Below are 26,609 nucleotides of genomic sequence, written 5' to 3' on the forward strand. Positions count from 1 at the left end.
ACTGAATGATGTTCCTGTCATGCTTAGCCAACTTTTTTGTTTAAAGGAACACCTGGCTGCTCTGGAAAGAGAAGAGAATGAAGCAAAACAAAGAAAGAATAATGCTCTTGCCAATAAACCGACAAGTTACGATGTTATCAGTGATCAAGAAATGGTGGACAAAATTTTTGGATTTTTACCTTCCATGATTGGAGGCCAAGAAGGACAGGCTCCACTGGGTTTCGAGGTACTAAGCTGCAAAGTGGTAAAGGGTCATGTTCATCCCTCATGTAAGTCCATTCACTCTTCTGGAATTCCATCCATGTTCAATGAACTTTTGTACAGTGAAAGCACTGAACAATAACCACCCAAATGATAAATCCAGGCAGTCCCTTGAAGAACTGCATGCAGAGGTCAGCTCCCAAAAGCTTTTGGTCATCTGCAATTTAGGGATTGTGTGTCTTCAGAAATCACTTCACATTTGTTCCATTTCCTGAGTAGACCTTCTCTGATCTGTGCCGGTCTCTTCTTCTAGCACCAGCTACATATTCTGCTGCCAGTGCTTTTTCAGTGCTTTCCAGCTTACACACATATCTTGTGCAATTACTCCAAGCCCTTGAAAGTGACATTTGAGATACACTAGTCCTGACAGCTGTGGAGGATGGAATGGAGCAGAGAGAGGTAGGCAGAGCAGAGCAGTCTGGATTAGTGCAGAATGAGAGCAATAAGGTAGCGCCTGGGTTTTCTGACCCTACAGCATTCTTGGCCAGCTGAAGACCAGACCAGGGAGGCCAAATGGATGCATCTTGGAGGAACAGATCCTACATCGCAATGGCCTGTTGGTAGCTACTTTGGTGATAGCTGGAGAGCCAAATTCTAGAGGGATTATGGCCAAGTCAAAAAAATATGTTTATATAAAATATTATAGGTGGAGAGAAAGAATATATGCTTCTTCTGCATGTTCTGTGCAGGACCTGGAAACCCCAAAATCAAGCAGGCTGGAAGAGGTGGACCTGGACATGATTCCCATGAGTGTGGAGATGGAAGAAGAAATGGATGGCTTGGCAGAGTACACCTTCCCAAAGTTTGCAGCTACTTATTTCCAGGGATCATCTACGCATACACACATCCGGAGACCCCTGCGACATCCACTGCTCTACCATGACGACAAGGACAATGTTCTGGTATCTTGCTTCTTCTTCTTGGTGAACCTGCTCCCTGCAAAAGCCCTGGCTCCCACAGTTCCCTTCCTTCTTGTGTTCTTTCACATTTTCCTCTTGAGGGATGGGAGGATTGAGAGGGATGTTTTTCTTGATATTAAGCAGCCTTACATTATGGGGAGTCTCATGCTGCAAAAACATTGACATTACTTGGCCTTTTGTTTCTGGCCATAAGGGCTCCTGGAAGAGCTTGCTGCAGAGTACTGGTCTCTCCAGGTGGGTAGATGCAGAGTGCAGTTCAGCCAAGGTTTCGCTCACATGTGGTTGGAGATGAAAGGAAACTCCTTGTGTAAGTGGTGGGAGGGGACAGGGAATTTTAATAACTTGGAGTGGATAAAGAAAAAAATGGTTTTATCTAAAGAAGAAGAAAGGGTATGTGGCCATTGGTTCTCTTGGCAGTGTCTCATTGTGCTTTCTGCCACTGCAGGCTTCTCTGGTTGTGTGGGTCATCATCTTGCGGTTCATGGGGGACCTACCTGAGCCAACAATGTTTGCCAAGAATGTCACCACCAAGAGCAGTTCCATGATGACACAGATATATGACACAATTGGCAAGAAGAACCAGGTCCAATTCAGGAGCAACAGCCCAAATATGGTGAGAGGAACAGGCTGTGTTTGTATTTTCAGGTTCTTTTCTTGGTTCATGTGTTGTTCTACTGAGAGTGAGAAAAGCAAAGGAAACTTTGCAGGCTGTTGTACTTAGCCAGAAGTACCAGAAGTGAGAGGGGGTCCCTGTCCATCATGGGAGGACACTGCAGCTCCTTTGAGCAATAGGGGACAAAGCAAAAATGTCCCAAATTTGGCATCTGTCTTTTCTTAATGATTCATTCTTGCTGCACATTGAACTAATTTCCCATAACAATAACATATGTCATAGAGAGACAGCAGAAAGGATAACAAGATCTCCAAGGGGATCTCTTCCCTGAAGCTGAAGCGGTCCTCCAAGCTGACAGGGAAGGTAAGAGTTGGAAATACATTACTTTCATTAAGTCTCTTTACCTGGACCCCTATCTTCCACCTGGTGACACGTTACATGCCAGCAGCCTCCCAGCTGGGAACTTACTGCCCTGCCAGACCTGTGCAGCCCATCCAGTGTAGGGGATACCTGGTTTACTTTCTGCCTTCTTTTAAAACTCTCTCTATATGCACTGATGTCATTCATTCCCTGGCAGATTCCCTTCACTCTTCTCAGTGGAGCATGACTCCTGAACACAAAGAACATTTTACTGTTGGGAATTGTTGGTATTACAGAATAGTTTGCTCAAAGCCCTGAGCAGAGCTAAGAACCACCTGCTTAATGCTTACAGGATAATACATGGAAGTTCTCCAAGCCAGTAAGAATAGTGTTGTAACATAAGATTTTGAGTTGAAGGTATGGTCTCTTCTTAACTGTTGCTTCAGTGAGCAAGAAAATTTAGTCAGAAAGATGGAGCATCTCTCATTTCTGAGAGAGCTGCCTGGTATGAGGGAAGGTTTCCAGAGCACTCAGGGGTTCTGCTTGGTTTATTTCAGGTGGCAAACCAGCTGAAAAGTGGAGAAGAGGCTTTCCAGGAGGACAGCTTAATCTCTGAGAGACCTATGTCTAACCTTGAAAAAGTGCACTTCATTATTGGCAATGCAATTCTGCGCCCTGCCATCAGGTACCTTCTTTCTAGGGCCAGCACCAATTACCTCAAGAATATACAGCATTCCCTTTCCAAAGCCAGAGGGAATGCTAGAAATGTCCCTCATTCATTTCTGGGGACTCCTAACCAAAAGTCCAAGTTAGTCACATATAAGACTGAGAGACTGCAGACCATGCACCCCTTCAGAGGATGGCTCATCTGTGTCTGAAGGGATGGAAAACATCTGCCTCACTGCCCTCCTGGTATCTTCATCTTAGTTTAGGTCACTTGTCTCAGTTTATAGCTTTCTGAATACCCCACAAGTATGCAATGGGGCAAAGCTCAGTCCTGTAACCCTGAAGGTGAAAGACAGTCCTAGTATGAGGGACATAGAAAAAACAGCAGAGAGAGCAACAAATATGGGGTTAACATATACTACAGAGGTTTTTAGAACCTTTTTTTGAGCCGTGAAGAGATTTCCTCAAATCGAAGATAGTTGAAGGGCTGCTACTGACTATCTCAGCCACTCAAAGAGGAAATCCTGCTCGCAAGCTATGTGAGGATGGCATTTAGCCCAAACACTGTGTGAGCACGAGACAGAAGCTGGTAGGTTCTGACCGGACCCTGCAAATCCTCTCCTCTATTTTGGGCTTGCCTGTTTCAACATACCTGATGCTTTTCTGTAACAAAACCCATCAGCACAGGCCCTGCCTCAGGCATGGGCTGCTTTTTTCTCTACTTAGTTGCTTTGTTTCAGTCAAGATGCTTCCAGAAGCAAAGCCTCATCTGGCAAAAATTGTCTTCAATGAATGTATGATAATGGTCACCAGCTAAGCATCTGCTCTCTCTGGCTTTGTTTCACCATATGCCCCACCTGGGAGCACAGACCCTATCCACATTGCGTCCTCCCACATGAGACTAACCAAATATGTGTCCAAGGAGCCCAGAAAACTTAAGATGATTTTTTTAAATAGCAGTTTTGTTTGTACGCTGATTTTTTGCATCTGTTTCCCATATGTCCTTGTTACAGGCAACTTGCATTTTTGGAAGCTCACTTTGCAGCACGCCTTCCTCTGTTCCTGTCCAAGGACTCACTCCACTTTTCATGCCAAGTTTCATAAAAGCTTACAAATCCTAGCATTAAGTAGGGTATCCCACTGTCTTTATTCCAAAATCCACAGATGAGCAGACAAGCAAAAGCCACGAGACACACACATCAGGTACTGTGAAGAGCTTAGGGGAGGTTTCATATATGGAAGGCAGCAATGAGCTACCACAGCTGGCTGGCCAGCAATTGCTATCTCGGCACAGCCCCACTGCTAGTCATATGAGGTAAATCCAGCACGGGGATTGCACTTGAACTGCTTGAGTACAAGGGATGGCCAAGGGCACAAGCCTTTTCCTATCAGTGCCCAGGATACACTTATTTCCCATGGTGTACTACAGGTGGTATCCTAGCTACTGTGATTCAAACTAGCTCAGATCTACTTCATCGTGCTACAATCATGCCAAGCTTGCAATGGAAATGTAGGTAAAGACAGTTTAGCCAGTGAATCATTATCATGTTGCTTTCACATGTTTTATTACAGAGATGAGATATATTGTCAGATTTGCAAACAACTCAGTGAAAACAGCAACAGGAGCAGCTATGCTCGAGGCTGGATCCTTCTGTCACTTTGCCTTGGTTGCTTTCCTCCTTCAGACACATTTGTGAAGGTACATTGCTCACTTTTCGTATAGCAGCTTAAAGGCCTCAGCTGCTCTGGTTTCTTATTTATTTTACTATTTTGATACAAATAGCCACACAAACTATTTGGCTGTCATAGCAGCTGGTGCTGTGATTTTTGCAGAAACTATTTCATCTCATATGCTTGTCTGAGAATTTAAATAAGTGATTATTGTACTGATGTTTACTTCTTTTTCATGACATGGCCTATGAGTCAGATTGTGTTGTTGATCATAGCCCTCATTTTACATGTTCAATTGTGAAAAATCTGGCAAATTTTATCCTCTGCAGTTCTGCTTTTCCAGCACTCTAAACCTATCTCCAGTTACGATCCTAGTAATTAAGCATACTCCTAAGTGCATGCAGTAAAACAAAGACAAAAAATCACCCTACATCTCTAAACCTTATAAAATCCAGTGGACCCTTGAGCTTTCCTACTATTTTTTTTTAGATACGTTAATTTCTAAATGTAGGTAGATGGTAAATCTACTTCACCATAGTAAAAAACAAACTATGTCCCCAGCTTGACATCAGGCTTTCTCCTACGTCTTAAAGGCATACAGAATGCATAAAAGTATCTAGAGCTTTAGTCCTGCTTTACTGATACCCTAAATCAAATGGTTAATCATAAATACTGCCAAGTGGTTACTACTTGTAACAAACTAGACATAAGCCATAGACATATTTTGACAACAGTCTTTATCCGAATCTATGCACCATGTAGAATTCATGAAAGACTTGACTTCCTTTAGTTCTCTTCTCCTAAATTCATGCCCTATCCCTCATCATACTCCTAATCATGAAAATAACCAGGTGACCCAAACTTGCCCTAAATACAAATCAAGCATGTAAATACAACTCCGTGCTTACAACATCTCATCTAAGATATCTGAGCCGTGCAACCCCTGCAAAGCTCTATTTCTCTAATCCTTCTCTTCCAAAGTCCAGTTTCAATCTTTGTCAACCATCAGTATTTACAGAGAGCTTAATAAAACTGAAAGTAACCATAATCTTCAGCCCTGACCTGCAGCTAGCTCCTTTCCTAGCTCTCTGTTTCATACAGAATGTCACAAAATGCAGGTTCTTCCATTGGAAACACTACCCCTACCCTTATCCTTGCCCCTAACCTAATTCTAGGAATAAATATTCTCAACTGTCTATTATTTACAGTGTAGTTAAAAATAAGGAATAGACTTATACTGACACAAATCTTCCCCTTCAGTCTAAAAACTTTGTAGACTGCAGGAAAACTTGGTGTCTTAAACCCTCCTTTTTCCAAAACATTGATCCCAACCCTAATTTTTAAGACTTCCTGGCAAACTGTTACTAAGCATAACCAATATTCTAGTGTATCAGCTGCACAATGTTTCTAGTATTTTATGAGCATTAGTTTTTCTTAACTCTCTCTTATGTTCTATGTCTAGTACCTGCTGAATTTCATCCATAATGGGCCCAGAGGCTATGCACCATATTGTGCTGAACGTCTGAGACGTACTTATGCCAACGGAACACGAACTGAGCCTCCTAGCTGGCTGGAACTTCAGGTGGCAATCCCCTCATTACTTAATTGTATTGATCTGTGTCGGTACATGCTGGATTGCATTTCCTAACCTGTGTGGACAGATCTTCCTAAGTCTAATAATGGAAATCTATTGCACAAGAAGACTGAGGACAAGCTGCCTTAATCTGGATAGCTTCTTAGATTTGCCTCTTCTCTGGCTATTCAGTCAACTCAAATCCAACAGAGGATGTAAATTAAGAGCTGCAACACCTGATATGCAGAGTGATGCTTGCATCCACTCAAGAACCACAGGCTAGAACCAACTCATGAGGAATGCTCTTAACATCATCCTTGGAAAGGACTAAGAAGGGCTTATGCTCTTAAAATGAGTGTGATACGTCTGTATGGTAGGGCTACATCGTCCTCCTCTTTCCTTTCAATGTCAGGCTAATATTTACACACACACCCCATCCCATAAGTGGAGACCTCAGTTAATTCCTTCCTGAGCTTGAGTGACCCCCATCACCTAACACCTACCTTCCTAGGCAAAACACTTACTGCAGACCACCTCTCTGCAGCTGTGTGTAAGGTTGTGTTCAAAAGTCATAAGGCTCTGAGCTGTGGGGAGGAGGGAACTTGATTCCAGTGCTGCTCCAGGGACGTAATTTTTACTTAACACTCACCATGCACTGGAGAAATCATGTGGGCTTTGGAGATTCTCTTAATGATTGTTGACTAGAGCATACAATGTGTGGGGCTCTTAAATCTAAATACCTTCTTCTTCCTCCACAGAAAAGTAAACTTTGCTCATAATTTTTATCTTTCATTTAACTCTGACTTGCAGGCAACAAAGCAGAAGAAACCTATTATGTTTAATGTCACTCTAATGAATGGCCAAAGCATCACTGTACCTGCAGACTCTGCTTCCATTGCCAAAGAGATCTGTCAGTTCATAGCAGATAAAACCAAGCTGAAGGATGTGTTTGGTTTTTCACTCTACATTGCTGTATTTGACAAGGTAAAGTGTAGAAAACCAAAATGAAATTTGCCTTCTTCTCTGTGGCTTCTGTCCATCCAGCCTGGCTGAGGATTCCCTCTGACCTGTCTTCTAGAAGCACCCCCAGCTCAGTCCTACACTAGAACCAAATCAATTGTCCCAGCTGAGTCTCAGGACCTGATAATCCTCTTTTGCCTTTCTGTTGGCTGGCAACTTGGCGTTTCCTGCTGCAGGCTTGGAAGGTTTCCTTTGCCAGGTCACACAGGTGACTCATGTCCTTGCTCTCACAAGAGGGACAGGGCAGCACTGTGATCTCCCTGCTGTTCTGCAACCCTGCCTGCTGCTAGTCACACATGCAGCACTGCAGAACTGCTGGAGATGGGGCAGGATTAGCAGACTCTAGGTTTCTTAACTCAAAAGACACATTTCCCAGCTGCACCATGGCATACAACTTTCTTGTCATGTGAATCAGTGCTGCTGATGCAGCCCCTATCATGTGGCCCATGCATTGAACACTAAGGTCCTAATCAGGGCTACTGCTGCTGGCATTTTAGCTCTTTCCCCTTGTTTCTTTATGATAATAGTGCAGAACAGACATACACAGCAACATGACATCTTGGTGCTCACAGTTAATGCACTAAGTGCAAAGAAATTAATTCAGAGCTAGCACTATTGTGTAGATTACAGCAACACTTGCATATGTAGTTAAGAGGACATATAGGTGATAGGATATAGGTGATAACCAGAAGTACAAGGAGATAGACAAAACACTGCAAACCAGGGCTGCCTTGCTCTTCTCCCTTATCCCTTAACTTATTTTTTCCCAATACCATCCCTGTGCATAAAAATATACACAATTACCAAAGTATAACTATATATGCTTACCTTTTTTTTCTGTCAGAATATCAGGAGCTTTGAGTTTGTTGTCCTTCACTCAGATCCAAAGCAGGCATGCCAGTAAAATGCACTGTCCATTTATTCTAGGTCTGGTCACTGGGTGGGGGACGAGATCATGTCCTGGACGCCATCTCTCAATGTGAGCAACTAGTGAAGGAGCGTGGCACCCATGAACGTAATGCACCCTGGCGGCTCTACTTCCGGAAGGAAATCTTTACTCCCTGGCACAACTGCCAGGAGGATCCCTTCAGCACTGATCTAATTTACCACCAAGTCATTCGCGGTATCCGGTTTGGAGAATACTATTGTGAGAAGGTGGGTTTCCTTATTCATCCTCATAAAGAGACAAAACAATATAAAGGTTTCCAGCGTGGAGATGCAGGAAGATGGATGAAGTTTCCTGTTGGTCTGAACTACTTTTCCCTTCTAATGGACAATTTCTGTCCAGGTAAATTGTGTCAGCCACCACACTGGCAGTTGGAATACATTTTTTAGGGGACTTTCAGTTCATGTGGCAGCTCGAGGCATGTCCAAAGGGGCTATTTGTGTCCCTTTTAAATATCTTTGCTATTATTCTCCTTGACACTGTGATTGTTTGATATCTCTCCTTATCCTGGAGTGCTGTCTAGGGTTACCCAGACAAAAATAGAGAAAACCCGGTTCTTAAACTGCTTTCAAGGTTGAACAAGGCTAGGTGGACATTGTGACATCTTTCTAGAACTGTTTTAACAGATTAATTGTTTCAGGAGGATGATTTGGTGGAGATAGGTGCAAAATATTGTTACATCCAGTTTGGAGATTCTATCCACAACGAGCTTGTGCAAAAAGTGCTCCACGACTGTATCCCAGTGAAGCAGCTGAAGTCCAAGTCCCTGGAAAAGTGGGTGAGCCTGATAACCTACGCACATGCTAAGGTAAGAATCTTGTCTGGCAGTGGTGGATAACCGCTCTTGAGTGCCAACTCCTGCTTCTTTCATCATTTCCATTTATGACTAGTCTTTTGAGGGAAGAAGGAAAAATATCTAAATTTATCAATCACAGATAGGAGTGGGAGAGAGGGAATCTTTTCACTCACTCTTTCACAGATGGCTCAACAGAGAGGCAGAATGAAGAGAGAATAAATCTCTGAATAGAATGTCTTTTAAGGCTCTCTCTCAACTGCCTATCTGACAACTGAGTTAGGATGGGCATGGAATGGAATATTATTTTTAATCTGGATCTGGGTTATTTTCATGGCACCCAAAAAGTGCTAGACAAACAGACCGGTCACTGGGGATCTGAAGGAAATCTGAAGCCAACATGCCTGCTGGCAGCCTTAGCTGCATGTGGCTTGGGACCCTGGAGACTGTTCATTGTTTGACTTTCTGCGGGTGCATTTGATGTCAGGAATAACAGAGAGCTATTGGGACCCTCTGGGATCAGGTCTGCTCTTTATTATCTGCAGATACAATGTTTTGTAGATCATGCAAATAAGATTTCGCTGAGGAAATCTTGGATATCTTTTTATATTGCAGGCCCCATACACACAGGACCATCTTTCCTGTCAGACTGTGAAGGAACAGCTTGTGGATTTTGCTCGTTTTCAGTGGCCTTTGCTTTTTTCTAGATTCTTTGAAGTCACAAAGTTTTCAGGTAATGTCTGGAGCTTTGGAGTAGAAGACAGATATAAGATAATAGAGAGATAATAGAGGAGGACTTGTACAGCATTAATAAGGAGTTATTCCTGCATTTTCAGGTCCCAGCTTGCCCAAGAATCAGTTCGTACTTGCCATTAATTGGAAAGGTATCTGCTTCTTGGATGAGTCTGAAAAGCGGCTTCTTGAGCTGACTTTCCCAGAGATAACTGGCATCCACACCAACAGGTGAATGTCACAAAGAGACAAGATCCGATGAAGGCAGCTCTGCCCATATTCAGAATAAGGTTTGATGTAGGTGGGAGGCAAACTTTTTCTGCCTTTCCTCTAGGGGATTTGAGTCTGGAAAGGTAGTATAGCCTGGATCTGGGAAAAAGAGGGACAAATTCTGAGCAGCTTGTAAAGAAAGTACTGCAATGTCTGGACCTACCCAGTCAAAGGAAGAATGACCCTGCTCAGTCAGAAAGGTATAAGCACAGGCATGAGTCAGGATAAGAATGGCCCAAATAACTAACATTGTTAAGCCAGCATTAGTTAATGCATACTGGGAGTTTGTATGCTTCTCAGGTGTGGTGGAGCTAAACAGGATTGCGATGGGAAAGAGGGTCACCATTGGTTTGGTCCTGGCACACATCCTTTTATCACATCACTCAGAACATAGGGCCTTACATAAAGGAAAAATACCTTTCTGTGAAGAGAATCACAGATTGAATTAGTTGCCTTGTTACTCCAATGGAAGGGTGCTCTTTTGTCTAGAATGAGGTACTTCTGTACAAAAATATGGGAAAATGAAGTCCAGAGTGAGTCTCAATCACTTCAGTCCTTCTCACCTTATTTATGAGAAGACAAATTAGGAGCTCATTCTCAGGGAGTTGCCTACAAGGAGGTACCTTGGCTGTGATTGCAGATAGCTTTGTAAGATTTTCAGATACTCTGGTAACAACCTGTTCAATAATATATAGGGCAGTGAAGTCATTTGGACAGAGCTGCACTCTCATCACACTTCGCGGCGAGGAGTTTGTCTTGACATCTGTCAACAGTGTTGTAATTGCTGAACTGGTAGTCATGTTCCTGGAAGGACTGAAGAAAAGATCACGATTTGCTGTGGCAATGCAAGAGAAAAAAACCCAAGGTATGTCTGATAATATTGCTGCAGAGCTGGGAGAAATCTTGAGAGAATGCATAGCACATGTTTGAAAGAGCTCAGAGAGGAGCAGAATGACCCCCACCCCATGCAAGAGACACTTTGCTCCAGGAGGAATGCATACAGATCAGCACAGCAATACAGAGCAAAAGACAATGTGATTCAAGACCCTTGCATACAAATTAGCCTTTCTTCTCCCTTCTGCTGCTTTCAATATTGTATTTAGATATTGCAGTTTCCAAGAACTCAGGCTGCTTGTAGTAGGAAGCTGGAGTGGGCTGCCTTGAAACATTTAAATTTCACAGATATAGTAATCCGGAGGTTTCTGTGGAATACAGTTGCCTAGAGCAGCAAGGAAGTAATTGTGATATAAATATTAAGTCCATCTACTTATCACTAGTGATGAGTTAATTTCCATGTGTTGCAGCCAGTTCTACCCACTAATTCTGCATCCATTTGAATCAAATGGAGTTTAGCCATTGCCTTCAGTAGAATAAAATCAGGCTGGTAGAGCAGATTTCAGTGATTTCTCTGGAGTGTTACTGAGTTATAAGGCATCTTTACACAAAACACTTTCTATTGCTAATTGAATTCAGGCCTTGAAAACACCATTCCCTTGTCATTTGTATTGAAATCCCTTTCCATTTTCTTGGATAGACAAGCCTGAACAGTATTTCCTTATTCTGTTTTCAGAAGACCCTGCCATCCTGCCCTTCAAGAAGGGAGACTTGCTAATCCTCACTGATGACAAAAGGCTGGATGCAAACTCTGACTGGATCAATGCCCAGAATGAAAGGACAGGCAAAACAGGAAATGTGTCTTTAGAAGAGATCTACATCATTCCTTCCCTCACAAAACCATCTAGTCAACTGCTGGTAAGAAAAGCTTAGGACTCCTTTTGAAGAGGCTGGAAGAAGCCTGAACGTGAGGGGGAATTTCTGCACTGTGAGAGTGACAGAGCACTGGAACAGGTTGCCCAGAGAGGTTGTGGAGTCTCCCCCTCTGGAGATATTCAAGGCCTGCCTGGATGCAACCCTATCTAACATGCTGTAGGTGACCCTGCTGAGCAGGGAGGTTGGACTAGATGATCTCCAGAGGTCCCTTCCAACCTTACTGATTCTATGATAAATAGTGTAACTGTGTTGTGTTAAATGTGATTAAATTCATAACTGGAAGACAATTCTTCCTCCAAAATCATGCAAGTTCTGTACCTCATATTTTATTCTCTCTTGTCTGAAAATGAAACTAAATCTGGCCTAGACTCTAAGGATAAGATTGCAGTCGCACAAAAACAATGACTTTCTAAATAATGGCCCATGCACTATCAGGAAGTTCAGTGCTTGGAATCAGTAGTAATTAATGAAAAAAGGTGTGCAGTTAAATTTTTCTGAATTCTCACTGGGTTGAGTGGTGATCATACACTAAGGCACAAGGGAAGCTCTGAATACAGTGGTTTCCTTTAAAGGAAGGTGCTTTTCAAGGCAGCCAACACAAGGTTTCCCACTGATCACTTTGCCAGCAATTAATTCTGTCTTTAGTTTTAAAGACTGAGTATATTGGATACTTTGCTAACAGGTAAAGAAAAAGTAGGGGAAAATCACAACAGTGGTGATCAGGTGCATTTTTAATGAGTGGTGTGCTCTGGATAATCACACACACTTCGATGGCTGCTCTTACTGGGTCTATGTAAATTGCTTTCTTGAGTCTCCTGCTCTCAAGTCTTTCTCCTCCTGCTGTCTGAAAATGCTTAGGGGATGTCATGTCTCTTGCTGCACAGAGCACTCAAGCTTGGTATGCACCATCTGTCTGTGTTCACTGAGTAACACTTCAGAGTCTTGTGTTAGTGTGACCTCTCTCTGTGGCTGTGTCCTTCCAGAATTTGCTGATGATGTCTCCAGACCAGAGGAGGACAGCTTCCCAGAACTCCCACATGGAAGAGCCTGATGAAGAGGATGTCAAAGTGAAGCCTTATACTCTGGAGGAGTTCTCTTACGAACACTTCAGGTGAAGCTTCTTGTGCTGGATGAAACTGCTCCCTGTGCAATATGTCCCCTAGGAAAATCTCTAGTTGTTCTCCAGCAATCCTTAAAGCCTAGGATATAACTACACCTCCTTTTTTTGACCGAGTTTCTTCCCTTTGTTTCCTGTAATGAAGCATGACATTAGGCCTGCAGAGACGCTGGTGCCTAGTCTGCTTGTATCTTTTTTGCCTGCAGAAATGCAAAGGAAGGAATAAGAGAACCTCCTCTGGAATTTTTTCTTTTCCTTCCAGCAGGTCCTATGCTTAGTTCTCACCTCTCTCCGCACTTACCAGCTAGCTAAGGCATGCAATATCCCAGGCCTTGGAAGATAGGGGGGAAGTTAGCTTTCTAAATCCTGTCTCCTTCTTGCAAGCCTTCTCCCTTTGGAATCTAAAAGAAACTACGTTTCTGTGTTCTTGCTGGCGTGCATACTCAAAGGATACATGAGATCAACATCTTGGGGAAGACCATGCTCAGAGATAAGTCTTTGTGATAATGACTTCCTATGTTCTTAGCAGTACTGATCCAGTGCCTTTGTCTTGCCTGCATTTGTCTTCATTCAGGACTCCTGAGAAGGAATCCATTAGCAAGGCTGTTCTTCAGAAATCCCGTGGGCGCAGTCAGCTGTGGGCACACTCCAAGGAGCCCTTGAAACAGCCCTTGCTGAAGACAGCATGCACGGATCCTGATCTTCGGGACCTGGCCTGTCAGGCCTTCATTGATATCCTTTCACTCTTCTCTCTGGGCCTAAGAAATCTCAGGGAAAGGAAGAGCAGCCTCCACTAAACTTGCCTCCATTGGAATAATATCACATCCATTTTAAAGGGGTGCATCTACATTAAAGCAGATATAGGCTCTGCAAGACAAAAGTTAGCTTAGCTTTGTTTCCCTTATCTAGACAGAAAAGAGATGCCCCAGTGCCCCATGGCCTGTGATAGCCCGCCTAACTGAGAACGTGAGGAGTGAGTGGAATTTACTGCATGTGCTCAGAGCAAGCAGTTAATACTGTACAAGTCAGAACCAAGCAGTGACTGCTGCTCAGGAATGGAGAGGGGGCAGGGAATAGGTTCAGTCCTTCCTTCCAGGATTTCCCACTCAGACCTGAATGGAGTCCCTTATGCTAGGATCTGAATGATGATTCTTATTTACCTTCCAAAATTGACCTGCTTGTCCTTGACAGCACATCCACCCATCATGAAATTCATGGGGGATTACCCCTCGAAACAGGCACGCTCTTCTGTGGAACTCACCGACCAGATATTTGTGGCAGCCATCCAGGAGGAAATTCTGCGGGATGAGATATACTGTCAGATCATGAAGCAGCTGACTGAGAACAGAAACAGGTACTTGCCTGGATGTACATGCCCTGCTTTTGCAGCTCACTAGATTGCAGGTGATGATCTCTAGCTCCTGCTACACGTGTGAGATGGGGCAGAGGGGAAGGATGTGTGAATGCTGGAGTGACACTTTCCCTTCCCCTTTTCCCCAGACATTGCTGTGTGGCTCAGTGCAATGCTCTGCAGATCACTGTTAGGCCACAGAGCAGGACCACTACTCCTCCAGAAAACATGGCACTGCAGAAAAGTTCTTGGTCACTTTCAGAGACCACTCTTCCTGGCTCTCCAGGAAGGTGCTTTAAGGTCCCCAAGGACAGTATTGCCCTCCTACGAGCATGTAGTTGGCACTAAATCTTTTACCACCAGTGAATCCTGCTGAGTAGTTTTACTGATTAGCTTGCATGACTGGCTTGCAGGACTGATGGGTTACGCAAGCTCCCGTTTGTTGATGGGCGTCTGAAATAGACTGGTGCTTTACTTCCCCACCTGTAAAATGATTACATTGACCTACTTCCTGGGGAATTGGATTGCAATAATAGCTTGAAATACTAATAAAATAATTCAGTTTGTTAAGGAAATGGTTTGTCAATTCCTAGATGTAATGTGTCGTTGCAAAAGTTAGAAAAGGAGCTTCTAGTTGTTCATTTCCTTTCTTGCTGTTCCTCAAAGACTATTAAACTTTGTGGAACTTTTACCACCAGTGTAACTATTAAATGTTAAATTTTCTTGTGTGAAGTAAATCTTACAGGCTATTTAATGCATTGTCTGTAACCATGGTGCCAGCGCCATTCTTGCTGTATTCTTACTGGTTTAGTCCTGTGGATTCACTGTTTTGAGCAAGATCACTGATGTGGAAAAAAACGGTGCTTGAAATATGGCTATTTACATATATTTTCATTAGGACAGCCACAAGAACCAATCTTTCATCCTTCCCAGGCTGCTGCCCTGTGGACCATGTCCTGCTCTCACACAGGCACAAACATCACAGATCTATAGAGTATAAATAGGATTAAAAGTGTTTCATGGTCCACACAGTCAGCAAAGTAACTGGGGAAAAAGCCAGCATCTCCTTATTCAGCCGAGTCCTGGTGCCCGTTCAGAGGCAGACCTTTCTTAACCAAAACCCATTCAATGCACTTTGCATTTTGGAGCGATCCTAGGGACACTGCTGGAATGTGTTCTGCTCCTCGCTTTGCTGGAAGAATGATGGGCCGGCTCTCAGGTGCAGAGTCTTTCCTACAGGTGAGAGTGAGACACCAAACTTTGACTGGCAGAGTTTGCAGGCCCAGTGGCTGCAGGAAGTGCCCTTCTGCTTGATAGCAGGACAAGCTTGATCTGGAGTTTTTAAGAGCTGTAACTATGTCAATACACAGTGCCATCTACCTGGTCATTTTTCAGAGCAGAAGTATACATAAGGGCAAATAAATCACAAGCAAAGCGCTTGTGTTCTGAGCAAAGCCGTTTGGTCACAGAGGGGAAGTGGATGCAAAGAATTGATAAAACACAATCCAAATAAATGTGAGCTTGAATCAGTAAATTGACAGTGGCTTACAAAGAGGACGGCACCAGGGACACTGCTGCCAAGATGATAAACTGAAGCTTTTATTTATTCATGAGATTTGCAATGGTCATGAATATTCATCAGCCAGGATTCAGAATTATCTTTGTGCACCGGCTGTGGTCATTGCACCAAAAATGCCTGTCAGCTCCTGAGTGAAGGCTCTGTTGATTTGCTGCTTGCTGCTGAATGGCACAATGCTGCATGACAAGTGTGTGTTTCTCTTCCCTGTAGCTGTTCTGTGGTCAAAGGAAGAATTACACGTGGCTGTAGCATGACCATTTTCTTTGTATTCACAGGTACAGTGTGAACAAGGGCTGGCAGCTACTTTGGCTCTGCACTGGCCTGTTCCCACCCAGCAAGTCACTGCTGAAACACGCCCAGAAATTCATGGAGACACGTCAGAAAGAGACACTGGCCCTGGATTGCAGTCGGAGGATTCAAAGGGTGTTGAGGTAAACAGTCTTCGATATAGCCAGCCCAACACATTAAGAAATCATGAATCTGATGCCAAAAAAAAAAAAAAATCACATGGGATGAAATATTGAGACTATTTCATTTCTCTCTTTAATTTTTTTCTTTTAAATGATCATTTTTTAGTTCCTCTTACGAATTTTGAGCCACTAAGAAATGTCTCACCATTTCACTCTTCTTCCACAGAGTTAGCAACATCTAGATAAACTGAGCAACACACAATCACTTGACTGCCAGAGCTGAGTATTTCAAACACACTAAAAGGCATGAAGCTTGAAGTGAAAGCATAACTTGTCAGTGATGAGGTCCTGACTTTACTTTCCTTTGGTGAGACAGCTTGGTCTCATCCTCTTCACATGTGTATTCACATGAGTATTAGTCTTGATTTTGTTGAATCTCCATAGCAAACAGAGCTGCATATTCACAGCTTAAAATACTAGGTTTTGCTCATTGTGGAGTGGCATCACTGATATCACTGAAGATTGCACAGTACTGATGTGTCTCTGTTAGTTTGAGTAAAAAGCAGATCCATGCTGGGAAGAGAGGAGCAACATAGCTGGTTCCTACCAGTTGAAGAAACCTGAATGAGCAAAGCCCTGAGACTTACCTGGCTGTTCAGACCAGGGCACCTTGCATTGAGCTAGGCAGTACCCTTGTTCTGCCCTCGAGCAACTATCCTGCTGTGGGTTGACGCAATGGGTCATCTAGCCTACAGTGCTTCCTGAGGTCTGTGTGACGGGTGCATATGTGTAACACAAGGGTAGTCATTTCTATTAGTCTAACCAGCCAGTTAGACTGCTGGGAGTGCCACTGGAAGAGGAAACCATTTTGCATGCCTGTGTGTGTGAGTGCTAATCCTTAGGTGATAGAAAGCCACAAGAATTGAAAGAGAAGTCCAGTAACATGAACTGGGAGGAATCTGTTGATTTACTTATTGGTGTGAAGAACATGACATGACCAAAGAGAATGGAAGGGCTACCTGAGTTTCAGGGGGATCGAGTGAACTGTGGGGGGCTTCCCTAAATTCCTCCAGACACTGGAATTTCCCAGCTTATCACTCAGGGAACCCAGTGACCTAGTGATGAGGTTAAGCCCAGCCTTTCCCATTTTGCTGCTTCTGTGTGTTACTCAGATTCTCTGGATGCAGCTAAGCACAGCCCTGACTGCCACTGACCTGCTCAGCAACGAGGCTGCCCAATGGTTTCTTTCTCCAGCTCCTTCATCCTCCCCTTTCTCTTAGTCTGGGCCATGCATTTGGTCTCTGAGTCCTGTAGGCCAGGCTCAAGGGGAATGCTAAAGCAGTGGCTGTCCCCCCTCGCAGTGGGTGGGTTTCAGAACTGCTGGAGATATGTCACTGCACATTGAATTCACCTTTGAAGTGCCTGAAAAATGCATGATGAGGAATGCTATTCATTGTTCTTTCTCTGGAGAAGACTGAAATTTTCCTGCCTCTTTTTATCACGTGCTGCTCATGCTCTAAGCCTTGTTTAGCCATGCAGGCCCTCTTAAGAGCAGGCAAACAGAGAGGAAAAAGCAGCATGGGCTTTTTTTTTTTTTTTTTTAATGATAACTCTCTGCTAAAGTATTTCTGGAGCTTGGGAGAGAAGAAGAGCAAAGAGGACAAAATGTTGATTTTTAAAAGTATTTCTTTTCCTACGACTAAACCTGCACCCACTCTTAGCCTTTCTCCCTATTAGTAACCAGTTCTCCTTGGAAAGGGGAGAGCAGGCAGGCTCAAAGGACTGACCTACTGCAGAGTAGAAGCCAAACAGGGTCACTAGGCACATCGTTTCCCTCACGAACAGCTTTACTGCTTCATCCCCAGCTTCCTGGGCAGGGAACCAGAGAGAATCTTAGGGGTGCTAAGAAGTTCCTCTTTTGACAATTTCCCAGCTGCGGCTGCAAGGAGAGGTGGCTCTGTGCCTCTAGGCAAGCTCCTGTGCTTCCTTGGCCTCCTACATCCTCCCTCTGCTGCTAGTTGAGGAACAGATGACTGATAGGGCAGGTCCACACTCCATACAGTGCCTGGACAGTACTAGAGCACGTACTATTAAACTAGTTTTACAGTCAGGTTTTCCTTCTCCAAATGGAACCACTATTTTATTTAACAGTAAGAAATTAGTTTTGAAACCCACACAACTAAAAGCAGATGCCAGGCTAAGCTCTCTCATGATGAACAGAGGAATAGCTATTTTGGCCACCCTAAATAGGCCCAGTGTGAGAGAGGAGACTAGTTTACAAGCTGTAGCATGTAAAATATACACATCCTAGAACAAGAAAGGTAAGTACTTACCGGAGTGAGTCCAGCAAAGGAAATGAGGGATTGGAGCATCTCTCATACAAGGAGAGGTTGAAAGAGCTGGAACTGTTTAGCCTGGAGAAGAGCAGGCTCAGGGGGATCTTACCAATGTTTATAAATACCTGATGGGAGAGTGTAAAAAAGACGAGGCCAGACTCTTCTCAGTGGTGCACAGTGGCAAGACAAGAGGCAATAGGCACAAACTGAAACACAGGAAATTCCATCTGAAGAAGACAGAAATAAATCAGAAATTTCTCAATATAAAAACAGCTTTTCACTGTGAGGTTGGTTGAACACTAGAACAGGTTGCCCAAAGAGGTTGTGGAATCTCCATCCTTGGAGATGTTCAAAACCTGAGTGGACACTGTCTGGGGCAACCTGCTTTAGCTGACCCTGCTTGAGCAGACAGTTGGACCAGATGATCTCCAGAAGTCCCAGCTAACTCCCAACTATTCTGTGATTCTGTGACACCTCCCAAGAGCCACAGGGGCCCTATGCCACTTAAAATAAGAAAATATGAGCCTTAGAAGATAATGTGCTAAATTTGTCTCAACTTCAATCATATTGAGGTTTTTATATGACTCAGACTCCAAATCAAGTTGTTTTGCTCTTACAGGGCAGCTCTACTCCAAGGTGTACTTTCATGGAACTAGCATTATGCAGCTTCTACATCCCCTGACTCAGTGATTCTATACCAGCTCTTACATAAAACTTAATGCTTCTGGCAGCTTTTCCAAGACCTTCTGGTACTTGTCTCCTCAGTTGTAATAGTCATTTTATACCTGAATGCAAATCTCTTTGTTGATGCATGAACTAAAATAAAATGTAGTGCTCCTTGTGACTATTGTCTTCACACTTCAGTAAGGAAAAATGTTGCTGAATACATAGAAGGGGGTGACACTACTGGTACAGAAGATGCCTTATCCATGCAGACTTCTTGCAGAGTAGAAGAGACTTTTAATAGGTCTAATAAGACCCTCCATTTCTTGCTCTATTAATACACTGAATTTGTATTAGGGTAAAGGATTAGAGCCCTCTCCAGGTCCCAATACTAGCATTTTGGATGGAATTTATCCTGTTGTTCAGCTCCTCGAGGATTAAACAAACATCCAACACTGACATCTCTTGTGATGGTGATGGCATTTTCCAGGAGTGGCTCCAGGAAGTGGGCACCTCATCCCGTGGAGGTTGATGCCATCTTGCAGAACACCACTAAGATCTCACACAAGATTTGCTTCCCCAATGAAACAGAGCAGGTGAGAACTTTTTTGTTTTCTCAGCCTTGACCTGCTTTGTTCATGCAGAAGTATATTTCAAGATACACAGTATTCCCCTTTTTTCTTCTTTGCCACATAATAAGAGCCTTCTTATCTCATAGACATTTGATGTGGGAACAAATACCAAAATCCGGACTCTGTGTCAGAACATCGCTTCCAAATTGCAGCTGAGCTCCTGGGAAGGCTTCAGCCTCTTTGTCAAGATCGCAGACAAGGTAACTCTTCTCAGCTATAGTAGGGTAGCCAAACTCTCTTCTTCTCATCTACTTTCCCAGACCACCTAAGCAACAATATATGAAACCAACCAACATAGCAGATCATTGCTGCTTCTGTCTTACTGAGGGGATACAACTTAGACTTTAGCTTCTGACACTTCACTTTGAGAAGGAGCATCCAGAACAAAGCATGGAGATTCAGAGTTTCCACTAGTAGACATGTAGTACTGCAAGCAGAGAAGATAGGCCTTCCTGCAGCTACTGGGATGGTAAAATAAATCACATTATGTATTGCTGCATTCAGACCATTTCCACTCTAAGGCTTTGCCCAGGTGACATGCTGCACATCTACAATACCCACTGGCATTAGTGGCTGACCAGCACCAGTCATTGCTCTCTGCTTTCTCAAGAACTTGCTTTGCCTGAGCTGAAGCTTGGGCAAACCAAGTTGGTTGCTGAGAAATCTCTTCTCCCTGGGCCTGTTTGAGCTTTGAGGAAAAAGCAGCAGTGAGTCCAAGCACAGGGGTTTTCTGATGTGCTGCGTTCCTCAAGAAAGGAACCCTACATCTGCCATTATTTATGATAAGGGGATGACTAGGAATAGAGTAGGCATATTTAGCTTGTCTACAGTAAGTGCTGGAAAGAAATGTCAGCAAGGCAGAGGAAGGGAGAAAAAAGCAACATAAAATGGAATAAAAATCCCATGAAATGGAAACTACATGAGCCTTCCTCCTTCTGTTTTTTCTGTCCTCTGTCTTTACTGCCGTCATTTTGCTTGCTCACTATAGACAGGGAAAGACAATCCAGCCTGTTATTTGGGTACGTTGGCATAGGTAGTATTTTATATGATCTGCTGATCCCTCGTCTCCCCTATTCATTGGTTGATCTTTTCCAGGTGATCAGTCAGAATGAAGCAGACTACTTCTTTGACTCACTGAGGCAGGTGGCAGATTGGAACAGGAAGAACAAACCAGGGAAAGATGGTAAGGAGGGTGTCATTATGACAAAAAGCTACCTGAGATTGTGCGCTGAACTGGGGAAGCAACACATTTATCCAGTAGGATTTACTCCATCTCAGCAAGTGTGTGGCTACAGGCCTATTATACCATTTTTATATTAATCATATACGTTTACTGCCTGCACCAGCAGTAAGATCCAGTGACCTCATGCAGCCAGCCACTGGCTGTCAGAAACACCAGAACATGTTTGTGGGAGAATCTCATTAGAAATTTTAGATCGGTACCAAAAATGTTTTGACGTATTGCATTCAAAACACACAACTGGAGGCACACAAGTCACAGGCAGGTAAATCCTGTTTAGAGTCCAAGGCTTATGCATTGTCAGACCACCTGTCAGCAAATACATGTAAGTAGGTTCTTGACACAGTGCTGCTCCCATTATTTGGGTCATCAGAAAATTTTCATATAGATTACTACCTGTTGATATAAGAGCCCAAGTTGTATTGCTAAGGGAACATGCTGTTAGAGTAAAACCATTTAACTCCGATGACAGCAATTCTTTCCCACTCACCTCCATAAAATCTGCATTAACTCAAACTTCACCCAAACTTCAAACTCAATGATTGTGACCTTTACTTATTTCAGAACTGCTAAGGTTTAACTGCTTGAATCATTAGGCATCTAGGACTTTCTAGCTTCCTATTTCTCCCCACAGCTGATGCAGCTGCTAGGAGCTCTGAAAATTACAGCATAAATGTGTGTACTAAATCACTATTAATTTCTGTACGCAGAGCCATCAGGGAATCTACCAGTAACTGTCTAACAGAATTCAGGTGTGCAGCACATCAAGCAGCAGCTCTAGTGAGCAGCAAGAAACAACAAATACCCATGTTTCTGAGATCCTCACCTCCTTTTGCTATCTCTGTAGACCCTGATGCTCTACTTCAAATCACTCCATGATCAGTGCCCAAGAACTAATCACTTCCTGGATCATCCGAAATTATCTTTTACACTATTTTGCCAGTGATTCTTTTTCTTAAGAAACTCGCCAATCAATTACAAACCACAGAACTACAGATGATGCTAATAGGATGTTGTTTCCTTAGGGGCTATTATGTCTGTGGCTTATGAGGTGTACTTCATGAGAAAGCTGTGGCTGAATGTAATTCCTGGGAAGGACCTGAAAGCTGACTCAATTTTTCATTACCACCAGGTAACAAGCTCCCTATGGCATAACTATAAAGGCAGGCCACATGATCCATGAAATACTCTGAGAAAGTGAACCTGCTGGAGTTGTATTCTCTCTCTCTCTCTCTCTCTCTCTCTCCAAGGTCTGCATTACAGTGCCTCCTGAGGGATATAACAGTATTTAAAATGTGTAGTTAAAAACCAGCACTCAGCTGATGTCCATTAACATATATATACCTTTTAGGACAGAGCTTAGCTCAGCATTTGGCACCTTAGCTGTTGTGCCTATGTTAGGAGCATAGCTCCCTGATTCACCTGTTGCCTGGAGGTTCTCATCTTTCTGCACTGATACAAGGAGAACCTCCAGGAGTCAAAAGTTCTTGTGATGACCTCGGACTGTGCTTGGTGAGGCTTACATCCTTACCTCACAGCTTTAGCATGCGTAAGTCAGTGTTTCCTCCATCCCAGTCTGTCTTGGACTCAAAACTGGTCTCTTCCAGGAGTTGCCAAAGTACCTCAGAGGCTACCACAAGTGTTCCAAGGACGAAGCTGTCCAGCTGGCAGGACTGATTTACAAAGTGCGCTTCAACAATGACCGCACACAGCTGGCAACCATCCCCAAAATTCTGAAGGAGCTGGTGCCAGACAATCTGCTGCGAGCATTTTCAGCAGATGAGTGGAAGAAGGTAAGAACATCAGCTTTAGTTAAAGCTTTCATTAAACATTTTTTTCCAGAAAGCTCTAGAAGAGAATAATGGAACTGCACTACTTTTTTGATTTGTTAGTTTCTGAAAGCACTGAAGAATGATGCTAGTTGATGTTGCCATTTTGCCTCTTAGAATCTAGATTTTGCATCCTCTCTACCAAGTCTTTCATACATACCTGCATACCTGGGAGACTGATTTGAGATGTGCATTTCTCTTGGATATACTATTCTATTGTACATGTCCAAAAAAACAGAGTTAAGACATTAGAAGGTCAGTCCTGGGCTTGGGGATTTGAGGATCTCAGAGAAACTGAAAACTGAGGCATGTCCTAAATATTTCATAGATTGACCAGCAAATCTGTCACCTTGTACCAGGTGTCTTCTGCTCACAGCAAAAGGCTCTTTTCTCTTCCAAAAGGCAAGAACAGTTTAGCAGGTACTTCTCACTTAATCCACTGAGGAACATATTGGCCACCATTTCAGATACAGAGCAAGCTTCACTCTACAGGTTTCAGTAGAAAATGTGGCAAATGTCTGTTGAAACATTGGCTCTCTGAACTTTGTTTCATCCCATATTGCCCCTCTTCCCAGGAATCCATCCCTCTGCGCTCCTGGACTTCTCTCATCCAAATCATTAGCAAGAAACACTAGGAGGTTCCAGCCTTGTGCCAGGAAAATGACAATAGCTTACCCTGCTATCATCTTCCTTGATGTCTGTTCTGTTGTTGTGGGCACAAAACTGACCTTGCTGATGATGGCCTAATGCTCTCAAGGCCAATGCCCATTGCCAACTAACTACACTCTATATCGTTTTTCCTGAACAGAACATTACTGCAGTGTACAGCAAATATGAGGGAAAAACTGTGGACGAGGCCAAAATTGCCTTCCTGAAAATGATAAACCGGTGGCCAACATTTGGATCAGCCTTCTTTGAGGTGAAGGTAGGTTTAAAAGTCTGTATGAATGGCTTTGCTAGTGGACCAGCACTAGGGTAAATCAGTTGACTGTAATTCCATACCTGTGTGCTGATGCATTCTGAAGCTGGCTTCCCACCATTTACTGAGGAAAACTCAGTTCCTTCAAAGTGGGGAGATGAGTCATTTGCACTTTCTGAACTATGCCCATTACTCACTGATTATGTTGTTGTTCCTGGAAGGAAAAAAACTGCCAAATACAGAAGCAATCCCTTGGCAGTATTTCTGTTCAATGGAAATCAGTGCAGAGAACACTGCATAGGAATCATGCTGCTATACACATTGTTGAAGACATAGCAGTTATAATACATAGTACTATTATGTAGTAGATAGGGGCCTTTTAGTTTATATATAGATACTTAACTGTCTGGTCATTCTTATCCACAACAAAATGCTGTCAAGTCTTACATGCTCTGGGGATTTTCTCCTCAGAACAGAAATGTATTAATCCTCTCATTTTGCAGTAGATGTCTGCTTGGTACCTTTAATTTTTCCTCATTAACCTCTCTCCAAGAGTAGTTTTGCAGCCAACCATTAAACCTATTTTCAGATAGCCTGGCAGCTAACACATCTGACTCTGCTTTTATGTAACAGTTGTTCAAGCCTTCAACCTATGGCAAGAAAGTCACCCTTAGCAATAGTTACATAATATGAAAGAGCTTGAAGTTTCAGCTCATTAATTTGGTAATGAGGAGAAACAATGCTAGACTCTATTAAAGGTCACTGTACACTTAGCATGGATTATTTTTCACTTTTTCTGCTTATCTGGCTCTGTTGCTCATTTACAGCAAACCTCGGAGCCAAATTTCCCGGAGATTGTGCTGATTGCAATCAACAAGCAAGGAGTCTCTGTGATACATCAGAAGACAAAGGTAACAATTGCTTTTCAGAGTCTGTCTAGTCCACTAAATAATGTCCACCTACCTTACATAGGCAGTTCTAATGCAGGCTTTAATTGACTGTGCTAATTCACAGACAGCAACAGAACCTTCTCCCTGAATGTTAGGAGAGGATGGAGAACCTCTATTTGTTTTCTGTGTGAAAATGAGAAATATGTTATTGCCTCAAATCACTTTTTTGTAGTTTCTGCACTGGAAAGAAAACACTATAGAGCATATCTGAAAAAATAAAATACAGTAATCAGGATGGACCTGGACAAAGTGGTAGGATCATGATAAGGCAGATGGATAGATGGTATACTAGGGAACCTGCTTCACAAACAGAAAATCCATTGCAAGAAATGCAAGCTGTCTACAAATTATATCCAATTACGATCTTAGTGTTTAAAAGCTTTCTAACCCTCCAACCCAACCAGTCTGGATGCACCAAGTTGCAAGCAAAGAGCATTTACATATATCACAATTTGTTTTTAACAGAAGAACAAATACTGAGTTTTATATTACTGTAAATATAATAGTAGCATGCTAAAAAAAAATCAATACATAATGAAAAGAAAGGACTGCTAATGAAGTCTCTTCATCTGCTTGGTGAGACTACAGTGTACCACTAGTATGGATGCAAGACCTACCTTGATCTACTGTGCATATAAATGAAGCAGGAGACAAAATAGGCTCTAATTCTACAGTTTTTCTTACATGACAGTCTGTTTTCATTTGAGAAATGCTGCACAGCTAAGTTATATTGGTTTGTTTCTCCTTACAGGATATTTTAACAGTTTACCCCTTTAATAAAATCTCCAATTGGAGCAGTGGAAGCACATATTTTCATATGACAATAGGAAACCTAGTACGAGGAAGCCGGATCTTATGTGAGACATCTCTGGTAAGAGCAGCTTTGTTAACTTACACACAAGAGCCCCCTAATTTTTCCTTTACATCCAGAACTGATAAAAACCATGATGTCAAAACAGACATAAATAAAAATAGTGCAGATACTAAAAGCACCGTTATGCCAATATAACTGCCATTTAGAACTAGTTCAGTGCTATATAACGCCATCTGATGCAAAGAAGTAAGTGATAGAGAAAAGGAAAAATAGTAATTTCCCCAATTCTTTCCACACATCAAAATTCTACCTACCGGAGACATCAAGAAAAAGCTGCACTCAGCCACAAAGCTACAAGGATTTCCATCGTGCATGCTTTGATCAGCTATGTAGTAACACTATCATTTTAAGACTTTATACTTTTGAATGAGTGGTACCACCTTTCTTAAGAATAGTTTTCAGACTGTCCACAGAATCAGGCAAGCATCACTGTATTAATATTTAAAGATAAGCACGTAAAGATAGAGAAGGAGAGAACTTAAGAAGAAAACAAAACAGGTAGGAAAAGATGGGTTAGTTTTGCTTCTGGAACTCTTTAAGACTTACATTTTTTTCTTTCTTTTCTGACAGGGTTACAAAATGGATGACCTGTTAACATCCTATGTACGCCTGTTAATGAATGCTGTAAACAGGCAAAAGAACCTGCCAGCCTGAAAGCAGAAATTGGACCTGTGACCTCTATCTGTGCCAAACTACCTATAATTTCATCTTCCAGAAGAAATGCCATTTTAAAAATACTGAGCTTGATGATCAGTCTTCTGATCACACGCTGAATGAACTGTGCTGCTGAAATACTACAAGAGAAGCTCAAGTGAGCATGTCCTTTCAAATATCATTCAAACTTGTCTTTCTTAAATGTAGTATGTAAGTTCCATTCAAACTTTGGATTTAGAGAAAGGTTAGCTATATTTTAATCTAATGTACAAGGAGAAAAAGCCCCAAACTAATCTGAAAACTTCTGATATTCTAAGTCTCTTCCAATCTTAAGAAGAGAGACGCTCTTTTCTTTTTTCCTTTGGAGAGGAAAGTTACTCGTTTCATGTGCTCTACCAAATACATAAATTCTCTGAGTCTTTGCAAACAAAGGTAATGTTATTTTTTCCTCCTAATGGAA

At 42.7% G+C, this 26,609-nt stretch overlaps 1 protein-coding gene across 5 annotated transcripts in view; it reads left to right on the forward strand.

The window, feature by feature from the left end:
* MYO7B (myosin VIIB) overlaps window positions 1-26,179 on the forward strand; it is a 48,821-nt gene extending 22,642 nt beyond the window's left edge. For 4 of the 5 annotated variants that reach the window (XM_085307927.1, XM_085307929.1, XM_085307930.1 and 1 more), the window contains 27 exons: window positions 47-226; window positions 951-1,163; window positions 1,627-1,794; window positions 2,077-2,157; window positions 2,712-2,839; window positions 4,393-4,519; window positions 5,954-6,073; window positions 6,875-7,048; window positions 8,012-8,239; window positions 8,671-8,838; window positions 9,439-9,556; window positions 9,660-9,786; window positions 10,521-10,690; window positions 11,396-11,577; window positions 12,579-12,706; window positions 13,287-13,444; window positions 13,913-14,066; window positions 15,918-16,073; window positions 19,542-19,647; window positions 19,770-19,883; window positions 20,779-20,866; window positions 21,949-22,055; window positions 22,531-22,716; window positions 23,561-23,677; window positions 24,499-24,582; window positions 25,373-25,492; window positions 26,066-26,179. In XM_085307927.1, coding sequence (XP_085164053.1) covers window positions 47-226; window positions 951-1,163; window positions 1,627-1,794; window positions 2,077-2,157; window positions 2,712-2,839; window positions 4,393-4,519; window positions 5,954-6,073; window positions 6,875-7,048; window positions 8,012-8,239; window positions 8,671-8,838; window positions 9,439-9,556; window positions 9,660-9,786; window positions 10,521-10,690; window positions 11,396-11,577; window positions 12,579-12,706; window positions 13,287-13,444; window positions 13,913-14,066; window positions 15,918-16,073; window positions 19,542-19,647; window positions 19,770-19,883; window positions 20,779-20,866; window positions 21,949-22,055; window positions 22,531-22,716; window positions 23,561-23,677; window positions 24,499-24,582; window positions 25,373-25,492; window positions 26,066-26,149 — 3,786 coding nt within the window. In that variant the 3' untranslated portion in view covers window positions 26,150-26,179. Of the gene's footprint in view, window positions 1-46; window positions 227-950; window positions 1,164-1,626; window positions 1,808-2,076; window positions 2,158-2,711; window positions 2,840-4,392; window positions 4,520-5,953; window positions 6,074-6,874; window positions 7,049-8,011; window positions 8,240-8,670; window positions 8,839-9,438; window positions 9,557-9,659; window positions 9,787-10,520; window positions 10,691-11,395; window positions 11,578-12,578; window positions 12,707-13,286; window positions 13,445-13,912; window positions 14,067-15,917; window positions 16,074-19,541; window positions 19,648-19,769; window positions 19,884-20,778; window positions 20,867-21,948; window positions 22,056-22,530; window positions 22,717-23,560; window positions 23,678-24,498; window positions 24,583-25,372; window positions 25,493-26,065 lie in introns of all 5 variants that reach the window. The other variant, XM_085307928.1, reaches the window with a different exon arrangement.
* Window positions 26,180-26,609: the final 430 nt, after the last annotated feature.

Source organism: Rhea americana, unplaced genomic scaffold (assembly GCF_003343005.1).
Source record: "Rhea americana isolate MKP2758 unplaced genomic scaffold, rheAme1 scaffold_269, whole genome shotgun sequence".
NCBI lineage: Eukaryota > Metazoa > Chordata > Aves > Rheiformes > Rheidae > Rhea > Rhea americana.